This window comes from Alexandromys fortis, unplaced genomic scaffold (assembly GCF_014885135.2).
Source record: "Alexandromys fortis isolate MF-2015 unplaced genomic scaffold, M_Fortis_MF-2015_v1.1 scaffold_207, whole genome shotgun sequence".
Classification (NCBI taxonomy): Eukaryota; Metazoa; Chordata; class Mammalia; order Rodentia; family Cricetidae; genus Alexandromys; species Alexandromys fortis.
Window position 1 is genome coordinate 923,226 of NW_026068106.1, and position 13,840 is coordinate 937,065.

At 44.2% G+C, this 13,840-nt stretch overlaps 1 protein-coding gene across 2 annotated transcripts in view; it reads left to right on the forward strand.

Annotated features, from left to right (window-relative positions):
* Positions 1 to 868: 868 nt before the first annotated feature.
* Tfap2d (transcription factor AP-2 delta) overlaps positions 869 to 13,840 on the forward strand; it is a 50,357-nt gene continuing 37,385 nt past the window's right edge. The window contains exons 1-3 of one of the 2 annotated variants that reach the window (XM_050124118.1): positions 869 to 907; positions 1,949 to 2,446; positions 5,858 to 5,918. In XM_050124118.1, coding sequence (XP_049980075.1) covers positions 869 to 907; positions 1,949 to 2,446; positions 5,858 to 5,918 — 598 coding nt within the window. Of the gene's footprint in view, positions 908 to 1,897; positions 2,447 to 5,857; positions 5,919 to 13,840 lie in introns of those variants that run through there. The other variant, XM_050124117.1, reaches the window with a different exon arrangement.

The following is a 13,840-nucleotide window of genomic DNA, read 5'->3' on the forward strand; positions in this document are numbered from 1 at the left end:
CTTGAATTTCCCCAGTTGTCCCACTTCCTTGCGACAGAAACTTAAGACTGTCCATCATGGTTCCTTATCTTAAAAACTGCTGAAAAGATGTTAGCCACCACCTGGTGTTGCCTTTCAAAAAGGGAGAAAGAACCCAAATTCAATGTAAACATGAGAAAAAACAGTACTGGTTTTACTTGGAAGAAGGCAGACACCCCAACTGGGCAAGATTGAATCTAATGTCTGTAGGAGAAATCAGCTTTCAGTATCCAGGGAGTGGAACCAATAGGAACAAATGCTCAGTCATGTAAAAGAAAGGTTTAATTAATATATATTTCTGTCTGTAAGGTGTACTTATTGGGGGTAGATTTCCATCTTCACAATAAAAATGTGTAAATGCTCTCAGCAGAGGCGAGTCCCCACCTCAGTCTGTATAGAAAAGCACGATAAAGGTTGGGGAAAATGGATAAAAATGTTGAAAGAAGCTCCAGTTCCTTATTAGGCGAAGATACAATATTTATTCCTTGTCTCATGGGATAATCTCCTCTGCCTATTGTCCTCCCCGTTCTCAGTGCTGATGCTTAATTTTCAAAACTTCTATATTACCAAGGGACCTACGACATCAGCCAAAGAAATTCTCAGCAAGTACAAAATCTGGTCCAGGGAGCTGCTTTTGTGCAGAGGGAAAATTTTGTTCCTACAGGTTTTTAAGTGGGTACGAGACAAGGAGCTATCCGATCCGGGCAAAACCATTACAGTTTAGATCTGTATCTACAGAGCATTTTTTTTTCCTTTAAAAAAATTGGAAAATACAAGAAGTTTTGGATTTTTTTCCTGATTCTTTTTTTGGAGGGGGAAATTGCATCGTAAGCTTTTGGAGAAACCCAACATGTCAACTACCTTTCCCGGACTAGTCCACGATGCGGAGGTATTATTACTTTTTTTGTGAGCGCGCGCGCGTGTGTGTGAGTGTGTGAGAGTGTGTGAGTGTGTGGCGGCGGTGGTGGCGGCTGTGGTGGCAGCTTCCCCTGCCTCTAATCTATATTGGACCGTTACGTTTAATTATAATCTGGCTTTCGGGAGAAGTTAAGGAAGGGAAGGGAGAAAGTTCGTTATGACATCTGTCGCCAGGGAGGGCAACTCTCCACGATAAGCACCATTTGCTATAATGAGGGAGAAACATAATCCTAACAATACGGGGGGGATGAGGAGAAAGCTAGAGACACAGAAAGGATTCTCCGAAAAGCAAAGAAAAGGGACTAATGGGGGGCGGTAGGTGGACATGGGGGATGGGGGAAAACGTACCCCTTTTGAAAGGGGCTTATTCAAGGAATGGGATACAGACGGATACAGAAGTCAGCAAGCTGAACAATTTTGCAGACTGGGATTTTTAATATATATTTAATATATATAATTATATATGTGGACGATGATATTTTTGAGCAGCCCAGGCTGAACATCTCCGCATGGTCAGGCGGGCGTTTTCGGCGCGAGGATTTGCTGGAGCGGCAAGGTGCATCCTAGCATTCTCTGCCAGTGGCTTCTCCTGCTCCCCGCAGATCCTAATCACCTGCAAACCTGACTTGGACCCCTAGCTCCAGGCACAAGTTGGGAAGGGAAGAGCGTGTGTGTATGTGTGTGTGTCTGTCTGTCTGTTTTCTGTCTGTCTGTGACTGCATGTGTGATATCGCCCCCACCTATATAGGGTGGGGGATTACCCCCACCCCGCTCTCTCCACTGTGAAGACGAGGCCGCCCACCCCCAGTTCAACTGTGCTGGATGTCTGCTTGGTGAAGGAGCTCACTGAGCCCCGGCATCTCTCCTGGCATCTCTCCCGAAACCAGCCTGCTTGCTCCCGTTCTCCTAGGAGAGCCAGGGAAAGCTCCCGACTCTGGGAGAGTGGCGCCTTGGTTGCAAAATGACAAACCTCAAGTTTTTCTGCTCTCCCCTTTCCCCCTCTTCCTTCCAGATACGTCACGACGGATCAAACAGCTACCGTTTGATGCAGCTTGGCTGTCTGGAGTCCGTAGCCAATTCCACGGTTGCCTATTCCTCCTCCTCTCCTTTAACTTACTCCACCACCGGCACCGAGTTTGCGTCCCCCTACTTCTCCACTAACCACCAGTACACCCCGCTCCATCACCAGTCGTTCCATTACGAGTTCCAGCACAGCCACCCGGCGGTCACTCCCGACGCCTACTCTCTGAACTCGCTCCACCACTCACAACAGTACTACCAGCAGATTCACCACGGGGAGCCCACCGACTTTATTAACCTGCACAATGCGCGGGCGCTCAAGTCCTCCTGCCTGGACGAGCAGAGGCGGGAGCTGGGCTGCCTCGATGCCTACCGCCGCCACGACCTGTCCCTCATGAGCCATGGCTCTCAGTATGGAATGCACCCAGATCAAAGACTCCTGCCAGGCCCCAGCCTGGGGCTGGCCGCCGCGGGAGCCGACGACTTGCAGGTAAATAAGCGTGCAGCGGATTTGTCTGCGCCCTCCCCTCGGCCTCCCCCCCTTCCGCTCTCTGTTAATGCGCTCTCTCTCTCTCTCTCTCTCTCTCTCTCTCTCTCTCTCTCTCTCTCTCTCTCTCTCTCTCTCTCTCTCTCATACACAGACACACACGCGCGCGCGCGCGCGCACACACACACACACACACACACCCAAAACACGATTTAGGGAAAGGCATCAAATTACAGGAGGACTGTGCCCACTGCGTTCCTCTCATTGGATCAATAGCTGCAGCCCCTACCTGGGGCCAGTCATCAAAAGTCAGCTATGAATCTACATTTCTGACCCTGAGAGGATAGGTGTGTGAGGTCAGTGGAGCTGCGTTTGAATCTAGCGGTGTCAGAGCAAGACTCTAAAAGCTGACGGCCCGCTAATGATATCCTCAATTTCCATAATTTACAGGGTGTATTCTCATATTTCCAGAGTTGGCCTAGACAGAACCTGTAGTGGAATTTCATGATGCGTTGAGGGAGTCAGGTTGTTCTTAAAAAGTTGTTAGAACAACAAGCTTGAGCAAAAGTTTCATAAACAAATTAGATTGCTGTGTCAAGTAAGGAACCACAAATAAAAGTGTCAAAAGTCAGCCCCAATAACATAATTTGCACGATGCACTTGGTCAGAGTGTAGTTGTATTTCTTTCTGCCTGAGCATCCCCAAGCTGGTAGCCCAGCAGCATGCTTTATTTCTTTATCCTTTCTCTTCAGGTCACTCCATATTACGTAAGATGCTACCCGTTATTCTGTCTGAAATGAAATAAAGGAAGCAAGACAAGTAGAGAAAAAGAGCTGGAAGGAAAAAAAAAAGGAAGGACCAGGGATGGGAGGAAGAAAGGGGGAAAGAATAGAAATGAATTCAAACACCGCAGAGCCCACCACTTCAGCAAGTCTCCTACTTTCTTAACATGCTTTCCACGTTCATTGCCAACAATAGAATTTTTAATGAAGTGATGCCATTGTCTTAGACACATTTCAGATCAATAAACCCACAAAGGTCTAGAGTAGGAACCCAAAGAGCTGTACTTTCCTCTAGTGGAGAGCACATCTCCTTCCCTTTTTCAGTCTGCACAAAGCCTGCCACCTACACACACTTCCTGAAGGCCGGGAAGATATTCCAGGAGCACAACTTGGAGACAGAAGAGGTCTCTTGTTGCGCACAGAATATCTTTCCCCCTCCTCTACCCCTGAGCAAGAGATTAATTTTAAATTAAAGTGAAAGCCCTTACAGTTCCAACAAAGAGCCATAACCACATGATTCACGCACAAGAAAGAAGATTTCACTCCTTAAAGCTTGACTTGCTATACTTAAATTCACAAAATAATTTTATACGCTCAGGGCATTTTCTTACATTTTTCACAAGGATCCCCTTATGTCTCAGGAGGGGAAAAATCTGCCATTCAATGCTTAGCTCAACTAAAACCTATTTACTCCTTTTAATAGCCACGTCTGCTGCTGATTTTTTTGTATCTGTACAAATTTTTTTTCTGTGCTAGGCACAAAGCTGGGCATTTTTCAAAAGAGAGGATTAGAACATTTGCAAGCACGGGACAAAGACAGAATCCTGTGCAAAAGGACACCGTAGTTTATCCAATTTTCGACTTAGTGCCATTCAACTGGTCATTTATGCAATGTCATCTGACCAAACAGCATGTTTTACTTATGAGGGGGGGAAGTTTGTTAAGCGAAGGGACCAAGATCTGTTTCTTCGGAGAAAATAAACATCTTAGCAGTGCGCCTGAGAGTGGGAAGGGAAATTGGTCCTGCTTATTTGGAGAACTTGGGTGTCCATTATCTTTTACAGTTTAGATATCTTAAAATCTTTATTTCAGCCTATCTCTTATATATTTATTCTTCCTTTTCTTTGTGTTACTTGTGTTGAAATAACATTACTCATACTGAGAAAAAAAACACTTTAAGATACTCAGTGAAAGAGTATGGTGTGCGATGCCTGCACACATGCATGGTCATAAAGACTTCTATATGTGTATGTAAGTGCATATATTGTAATGTATATGAAGACTAGGAGGAGATTATAACTCTATAATGTTATTCTGCTCCTCCTGATGTACTTAGCAGAGCGGAAAAGAAAGAACCATAGCTACATTTAGGAGAAGAAATGAAGAGGGAGTGTGTGGGGAAACCCATCTCTCTCCTTTTATTTCTTCCTTTTAAAAACATTCATCAGCATATGCCTCATTTCAAATGCAACAAATGTAAATATACTTTTCCCTGCACAGAATTTTAAGTGGAAGTCCAATGGTTTAGAGGGCAGTCTAAGTCTGCCTAACAGATGCAAACGGTCTTGTGGCTTCAGTTCCATCTTTGAGTCCCCTAAAAAGATTTGCTATGGCCAACAAAGGAAACTGTCACACCTTTTCCCATCACCGCTTTAATTTATGCTCAGTCTCCAAGTTTTTTTTTTCATATTGATTTGATAATCACTTTAAGGCAGAACATTTAAAATAAGAAAGAGCTGGTGAGTAGGTTGAAAAGGGGGGTCTTACGGGCCTGCCTCAATATGGTGAAAATGGGGAGGCAAAAGGGAGCCAGGGCTGTAAAGGTTGTTTTGTAAAGTGGGTTTTTATTATGCACCGACTCTCTCCGCATTTACTTAACTCTTCACGGGCTGTTGGGTAGGTTAACACCCTTCAAGGCCTCTTTCATGTCCAATACCTCGTTTGTTTGTAAAGGAAAATGAGCTTTTAACACATTTTGATTCAGAAGGGGGGGAAAGACAGACAGAGAGAGAAATTTTTATCTTTCTTAATAAAAAATCAGCAAGTCCTTTCTAGTTTTCCAGTTCAAATGATCACTCTGCGAGCACCCTAGGAGCTTGGAGCTCTGCAGAGAGTGAACCCGAAGGTGTTTCCTCCAGGAGGCCCATTTTGGATAGGATTGTTTGGTGCTACTGCTTTGGGAGAAAACAGAATCCTGAGAAGATACTCTAAACCCTCTGTGTGAAATATTTCCTCTGAACCTCCAAAAATGTCCCCTCACAATTTCAGACTTGACACATAAGCTATAATTTTCTTCACCGGAAAAGAAGTGAGCATGCGCTGCCCTTGTGTATGCCCTGTCCCTTCTCGGGGACTGAAAGGACTTCTTGTTCTTTTAGGTCCACATGAAAATCTCTTAAAACCTCTGAAGTGTGATACTGGGGAGTGATGCACAATGCATACCTTAAGATGGATAAAAGTTGTAGATTGTAGTTTCTATTGAAATATTTTCCTTAAAAAGTGTTTGCTCACTGATGCCTTCCATGGTCTCCTGACATAGAGGTCAGGGATAGGCTAGTCTAAAATATTGTACCTGCATAGTAGTCATGTCTACCATATCTGAATGCTCCTATTTCCTTTTTCTCTTATGAAGGGTTCTGTGGAAGCCCAGTGTGGAATTGTTCTCAACGGCCAAGGGGGAGTGATAAGAAGAGGTGAGTAGAAATAACTTGACCTCAGTTTCTTTGTTTTGAAGATCTGGGGAGACTTGCAAACATCAGGTTCTTTGTGTGCTGATTAAGAAACAAACAAACAAAAAAGAGTTATTGCAGATCCACACAGGCATAGGTACATTAAAAATACCCCCTTTCTTCCACCAACCCCTCAGTGCTGGGCGAGCCCCAAGTCTCTTAGCCCCAAATCTATTCCTCCCCCACAGAATGCTGACAAAATCGAAGTTGGGGAGAAAATGGCTGGGATTAAAAACAGAAGTTTTCACACTTCTTTCCCTTTCAGCGGCACTACATCCTGGAGCAAGATTTCTGGTTTCTTTTAGACCTAATGTGCCAGCCACTGCCTTAGTGTTTGGGGTGACGGTGTTAGTGATGGGCCTTGAGGGAGTCTGTGAAAGGCTATATCATTGAGGCTTTCCGGGATGCTAATGAGTCTCCAATATTGTAACTGCCTTATTTGTTTAATTTTTTTGGAGCGTCCAGAAGATTTCTTTTATTACGGGAGGGTGGGAGGAGGAGGTAGTGTTAAGTGCACTGGATAAAGCTTTCTTGTTCCCATCTGTTAAGGAAAACATCTGAATCCAGAGTTACCCATGGCATTGGAAAGGGGGGTGAGGCGAGAAGAGAGAGCTGTTGCTTTCTGCCAAGGCACTGAAGGGGGCTGTATCTCAGATGGTCCATTTTGACAAAAGGTTTTGAACTATGACATTCATAGGGCCTCAAGGCAGTGCAGATTTTGCTGGCTTCCCTGCTTAACTGTACCATGAGCCTCTGAAGTTTATTTTCCTAGCATGCCCAGTAACCTGAGGAGCACAGGAGGCAAGAGGGACCAGCTGTTATCCCAACTTCATACGAATTAATAAGATGTGGCCTATTCACCAAGACTAATTCCTGCTTCAGGCCCACAGTTGTTTCTGGTAACCAAACCAAAAAACTTCTGATGGTACCAAATAGACATCCTTTAGTCTCTCTCCATTTCTCTCAAAAATAGTCAAATAATTTGTTTTTTTCTTTTCTGAGGGAGTAGTGTACTCTTCAAAAGCAATGGAAGTTTTGTGTTTGCATGTAGATCTCATAACCCAGCATCCACTATAAACACCAGAAGAAAAAAAAAAGGATCCTTTTCTTTGGGAATTTGGCTGTTCCAAAGAGTGTGTGCTTGGAATTTATGTTGAATTTGCAAAAAAAAATGCCCAAATCTGTTGTTGCACACTTTTGAGATTTTATAATTTTTTAGAGTATGAATATCACTTCTTATAGATATTTAGAAGGAACAATATTAAACTTTCCATTCAGGCCTGTATTCAGCCATACTGGAATTTAAAAAAAAAAAGAGAGAGAGAGAGAAGTTTCTGAATATTAAATTTAACTGTTCATAACTGTAACACAAGTAAAATATATACACAGTGAAAGAGAGGTTCAGTAAGTCTTGCTGATTGAGGTCTGTTGGGAAGGAAAGAACACTAAAGGTGAAGCCAAGCGCTCAGGGCGCACAGACACCGTGGTGCTGAAGGACAGCGCCACTAATTAGGGAAGGAGGCCGGCTGCTAGGCGGGCCGAGCTTTCCGCGGCGGTGCGTACATTCTGCTCCGCACTTGTTAAAGTACCTCCCCCAAAGGCTTGACTATCACATCCAAATGATTGTAGCGTAACTGACAGGATGAATTCCAGGCAGAGAGTTGGAGCCGTAGATGCTGTGGAATCAATACTTTCCTGGGAGAGTAGGAGCACCTTCCTTTCTTCTGGCTATTCAAAAGGTGCCTAAAAGATGGAAGTGCGCTCTTCCCTTAGCACAGCTGCAGAAGCGAAGCTCCTTGGGTGATGTTGTCTTGTTTTATTTCTGTGCCTATTTGTTTCACCTTTTAAAATCCTTCTCTTAGTCTGCCAATTAAAGTCAGACATTGATTGTGTAAGAGAAAAGATCGCATAGGAGTTAGACAACAATAAAATCTGTGGACCCCACCTTTGAGAAATTCGGACTCTGGCATCTGAACACTTTTTCCCACTCCCAGGTCTTACAGGACAGGAACAATCTCGGCTCTGGAGAGGAGAGTGTGCTTGTGGTGTGTGAGTGTGAATTGATTAGGTGGGTGACTCTGTAGCTCTATCAGCATTCATAATTTCCAAGTGGATAGCAAGCACTTTTCTATTTTCAAAGCACTGGCAAAATCCCCTTAGGTCAAAACACCTAAGAAACCCCTTCTCTCTTCATTGGCGTGGTGAGGCACGCACACCACAGATCTCCTAATATCGATAACCGAGGTAATAAAAAAATAGAACACCTAAATCATTAGGTCAGCTACTCCCTTCCCATCCCTCCTATGGTAACAATGTCTGTGAGTCACAGACTGATCTCCCTTAAAATCCCCATTTTCTCCCACAAATCCCTATGACCCTGAAGCCTGCAAAATTTCTGCTACCCTGCGGACCTGTGAATGTCATAGTTCTGCCTTGAGGAAAGATACCTGCCTAAAGGTCGTACCTGAGGCGGGTAGAAAGAAGGTGGCCTGGTTTGCAGAGGGTGGAAGGATGGGAGTTCATTCACTAAATCTGTAGTAGAACAAAATGTCATTTCTCAGGCTAACTTTGTTAAGCGTCGGTTACATTTTTCCTTCTTGTAAACCAAGGTCTGATAGCCAAAAGATAACGTGGGCAGACCAGGGTGGTGGCAGTGAGGTAATTACCACCTAGATAAAATATTTGCGGCCGCCTCGGAGGCCCAGCTCCCTGCGCGCTCACTCCCGGTTAATGGTGTGCGCGATTTTGCCCGCAGCTCCGCCGCTCCGACCATCAGAACCAATAATCTTTACTTTAGCCTGCACTCGCGTATCGATAGCTTCTTTCGCCCCGGGCGTTGGCTTTGATATGTTAATATTTCTGAGTAACAAATTCTGCAGAGATCATATTAATGTTGTTCGTACAGAGTGGAGCTTTGCCTTCGTTGAATATTCAGACAGTGGGTTTCAAAAGGCATCTCTTGAAGGAAAGGGGCTTCTATTTACAGGACTCGCCTATGTTTTTAATCATTAAAAAAAAAGGAAGGAAGGAAAGCCCACTCTTTTTTTTTTTCCTGGTGACTCTTCAGAAGCATCCTCATGGCCCCTCCCTTTTGTCAGACACCCAGACCTTTTATTTCTCTCTGAGCATTTAATAACGCACTGTTGATGAGGACCACGACGGTGGCGAAGCTAATCATGAATGGACTCTGAATGGAATCACGATATGGGAATCAACTGGATAAAGGGGCTCTGGTCTTCACACATGAGTTAGAGATGAGAAGACTCAGGCTTCCTGTATGAGGGTGGATAGTAGTGACTCTTTGGCCCTGATCTCTTTTGTGAAATCGGGATGGCAAACTTAAAAAAAAAAAAAAAAAAAGGGGGGGGGGGATGAAAAAAGTGTAGAGGGGCAGCGCCCTCGTTTCGCTTTCTGATCATCTTGCCTTGCAGCCCCAGGCTAATTTCCGAAGCTTAAATACCGCTGTAGCCTCTGGGCCACGGAGAGGGAACCAACCGGCCACTTGCAGGGAGGAGCACTTTCCCGATTGCCCTTGGCTACACAAAATACAAACTACTTTGAATCAAAACATTTGGGGGGAATTAATATGATTTGAACTCTGCACGTTTTAAGGGAGTATCAGATCGCAGAGGTGACTAGCTCGCCAAGGCTGAGACGTTTACGCGGCGGAGCAAACGTTGTCCAATCCGATTTAATTCTTTTTCAAAATAAGTCTTTTCCGCAAAAGCAGCCTTAGCTTCAACCGCCCTGTCTACCAATAATGGATAGGACAGAACTGACCCTTTCTGTTTTTTGTTGCCCTCACAGCAACTGGCCTGCTCCTCCTCAGGAGGACACGTGCCTTGCTTTTTTTTTTTTTTTTTTTTCTTCAGGACTCTCCTGGGCCTGATATGGACCTTGGGATAGCGGAGTCCTAGCGGTAGCTCCTAGCAATTTCTAGAAGGGGCCAAGCAGAAGGTCCGCGTGTAGCTTAATCTTTCTTCCTTTGTCAGCCTGCCATCAGAGAGCGACTACTCCCGAATCTCTTGCAGTTAGGTGACTCAAACTCAACTCTTTGGTTCTAAAACCTCTGTAAATGAAAATAGAGCACGTGGCACACTTTAAACGCCACTTGCGCTCTCTTAACACTAAAATGAACGTACTTAAGACTGGAAATTCTATCCGAAAAGCATACACCAAAGCACGTAGAAGCATGGTTTGCCGGACAGTTGTTTTTCATGAGGAAAGAAGTACTTTGCCCTTTTGTTTGTTTGTTTGTTTGTTTTTCCCCTGCTCAGAAAATCACCACCGCCCAAAGCATGTTACCTTTTGGGAACTCGGAACTGATCCCTGAGCACAAACCAGCAAGGCCGCAGTTACCTATCTGGTACCCAGTTCCTTTTCTTTTGTTCTGCTGGGACCTGGTGCGGGCTCCCGCAGGAAGCAGCAGCGACCTGGTGCAACTACACCTGCAAAAGCGCATCCCTCCATCAGGACAGTCCGATTCGCTGCTGTCACACTATCAAAGGGCTTGTGTGAAGGCAACTAGGTCCCCACCTCTTTGCTGTTTGATCACAATTAATATCTGCTGCCGTAGGGGGTGGGGATCTCACGGGCGGGGCTAGAGCGTCGGTAAAGGGAGAAAGGCTAGAGGGGGAAAACAGCCCAGAAAGATTCTACCCCACCTGTCGGACAAGAGAACCTCGCGGAAATGAAAGCCGCAAAACAAACAGGCACAGGAAACTCCTGTAACCGCTTACACATTTTTAATGTGTCAAAAAAAAAAAAAAAAAAAAGCGATCACTGGAGATGAAGAAGGGGAGGAAAAAAAATCCCTACCGTTTGTATTTCTTTCATTTGAATTGTAAACATCTGTTTGGCTGTAAGGCGAACAGAACATCCATTTCGCTCCTAAGATTTGGTCTAATTATGTCAACACCAACGTTCCGGGGGAGTGGGGCGGTGCTGAGGTGCGGCGGCTTTGCGGGCTGTGCGCAGTGGGGCCTAGCGAGCTGAAGCAGGCGAGAAAGTATTGATCACACCTGCAGAGGCGCCAGGGGGCCTCTTGGCACAACTGAGTTTGTTCTTAGGGGTGGGTGGGGCACGAGGAGTCAGCAGTCGCTCAGTTGCTGCTCTTTCGAGACAACCACTCCCGTTTGGACTGCTCCACGCGTCTGGGGTAAGAAGAGACTTTTAGCTGCTTGGTTTCTCATTAGGTCGCAGGACAAACAACAGGTAAACGAGTATCCAGCTTTATAGCTGTGATGTGGTAACTGGTGCTGGGAACCATTACTCGGGCTGCTGAATACACTGTCCACTTCCTGTAACATCTCATCAGCCATAGGGGGAAGTAGGAGAGATGCAAACACCTTCAGTTTTCAAGTAGACTAATTAAGAAAGGATTGGTCTCCAAGCTAGTGTGCCAAGTTCCTGTTTGTCACCCACTCCCACCCCAACCCATGGTCTGAAGGCAGAAAGATAGATTTCCCCAGGCTAATCAAGAGAAGTGCAGTTCCAGGCTTCTTCAAGATATTCAGGATCTATCAGGGTATGAAGGACAGTCTAAACCTATGTTGTTCTGTGTCAGGTATAGTAATGACTACAGATTTGGCTAACTTTGTGGCTTTGGCAGAATTGTATATGGCGTGCCCTAGGCAAGTGATCTTGAGTAGACAAGTCTTAACTTTTTACAAAGCTACTCATTAAAATTTGCAGATTTGCAAGAAATAGGAGGTTGCTCCAAATTTACAAGCACTGACCTCCGTAGAAATATTGCTTCTCCATGTACTATGAGTGCAGGAGGGGAGAGCTCCTGAGGAGTTCTGCATAGCCTATTTGACTCTGTCATCCCCAACTGGAATGATGAAGAGAAAATGAGTGACACCCAACATCTGTAAGAGCTGAGGAGCCTCAGAGACACCACAAGGACCTTGAGTGGCGAACACAGAATGAGTAACGCTAGTAGCCTGGCAAGGTCCAATTCTGATTGTCCTCTGGGTTCTTGTCATCATTGTTGATAGTCTCCGGTCCCTAAGCTATGTTCTACCATGTCACTACCTTCATTACAAATGCAAAACCCTGGCTATCATGCCTTTGTTTTTTCTCTGCCCTCCTGCAAAGTAACCCACTGGGAAGAAAGATATCAGGTTCCCCAAGTTGATGTAAACTCTACAAGTTGCCCAATCTTTAGCCAGAATAAGAGAGTTCCCCAAGGCTGCAACGATGCCACGTATCAAAGCAACAGAAATTCCCTTTAAAGATTCCGTGACATAAAAAATAAAAGAGTCTAGAGTTGATGGATAATCCTGAATACAAAATAAATCCTTGAGGCAATTTGTGTGTGCATAAAGTATATTCTTAACATGCAGCCTGTGTAACTTAACCTAACACAGGCCTACGTTAGCATAAACCAGAAGCCCAACCTGGATGGAGGAGCAGAAGCTCTCAGGGCCTCCAGGATGGCTAGGCAGTCCTCCCAGAGAACAGCCTACTTTCAACTAAGCCAAAAGGTGATAGATTTTGAATGTAAGAAAACTAGACTTAACTCCTTTTTCAAAAATTGTGACCATTTTCTCTCTAAATTGGGTTTCTAACAGACTACTAAGGACAGGAAAAGCCTAAAATTGTGTGGTTCCAGTTTCAATCAGATAGAAGAAAGGGGGAAAAAAAACTCATGTAAATGCTCAGACAGTTCTTTTTCTTCGGTAAAATACTGAGTGCAATATTAATTGTTAAGATCTGTGTCTGTTTCTGATTCATTGTGATCATTGTGATTCATTATGATCGCAGCTAGAGTCCGTTCGGAAGAGTGGATGGATATTGTATATACACATTTTTTTTATTGATTTTTGATATTTCCTTTACACGTAAATCCTCGAGCAATCAGAATCATGATTCTGATTCACTGGAATTACCTTTTCAGTTCATTTCAGCTTCGGAAAAGTCACTTTCCTTTCTTTTTAAGGGTATCTCTTAAGTACACAGTGCAAGAATCAATGAAAATGAATGAGTAAAAACAGCCATGGCCCCAAGAATCTGTGGAATTTCCCTAACATTTTGCTACTACTATCACTTTTTGAAATTGCGTAGAAATTCCAAGTGGGAAAGAATTAGCAAATTTGTGTGCTTCTATATGCTGACAAAAATGGTTTTCAGACTTTCCTCATTTGACTCCAAGAAAAGAATTTAGTTGACGGACCTTCCGACCTCCCAGACTTTAAAACCTAGGTCTTGTTTCCAGAAAATGGTAAGAGGAATTTTTTGGAATATACAACAGATTTTGCCAAAATTCCTTGACATTCTATTCTCCCTCTCTTTTGTATTGTCAAAATAATGGGCCATATAAACTGGTTCAGAATTATTAAGGGAGAAAGACCTTGATCATTAGCAATTTCAAAGCTAACTTGGGGAGGAGATTACTTACTGAAGCCTCGGCAACTTTTCAGTGGCAATACTACTGAAAGAAAGATGCCACATCCCCCGGCAACCACTACTTGGAAATAGTTCTTTAGAGACCTTATGAGTCCCTCCCTTACCCATGCTTCAGTAAATAATGCCCCACCAATGCTTATGTAAACAGCCATAATAAAATATTAAATTCAAGGGGAATCTCTCTCTCTCCTTTTCCATCTCCCCTTGTCTCTCTCACACACAGTGGGTGGATTCAGTGTGAAGGACGATGAGAGAAGGTAATGGGGGCTAAAATGCCTAAAATTATTTATGAACATTTATGAAACTGTCAAAGAAAAAGTATTTGCCGGGTGGTGGTGACACACACCTTCAATCCCAGCACTTTAGAGGCAGAAGCAGGCAGCTGTTTGAGTTCAAGGCCAGCCTGGTCTACAGAATGGCTACACAGGCAACAGAATAATAAATAAATAAATAAAATTTAAAGAGAAATATGAGTA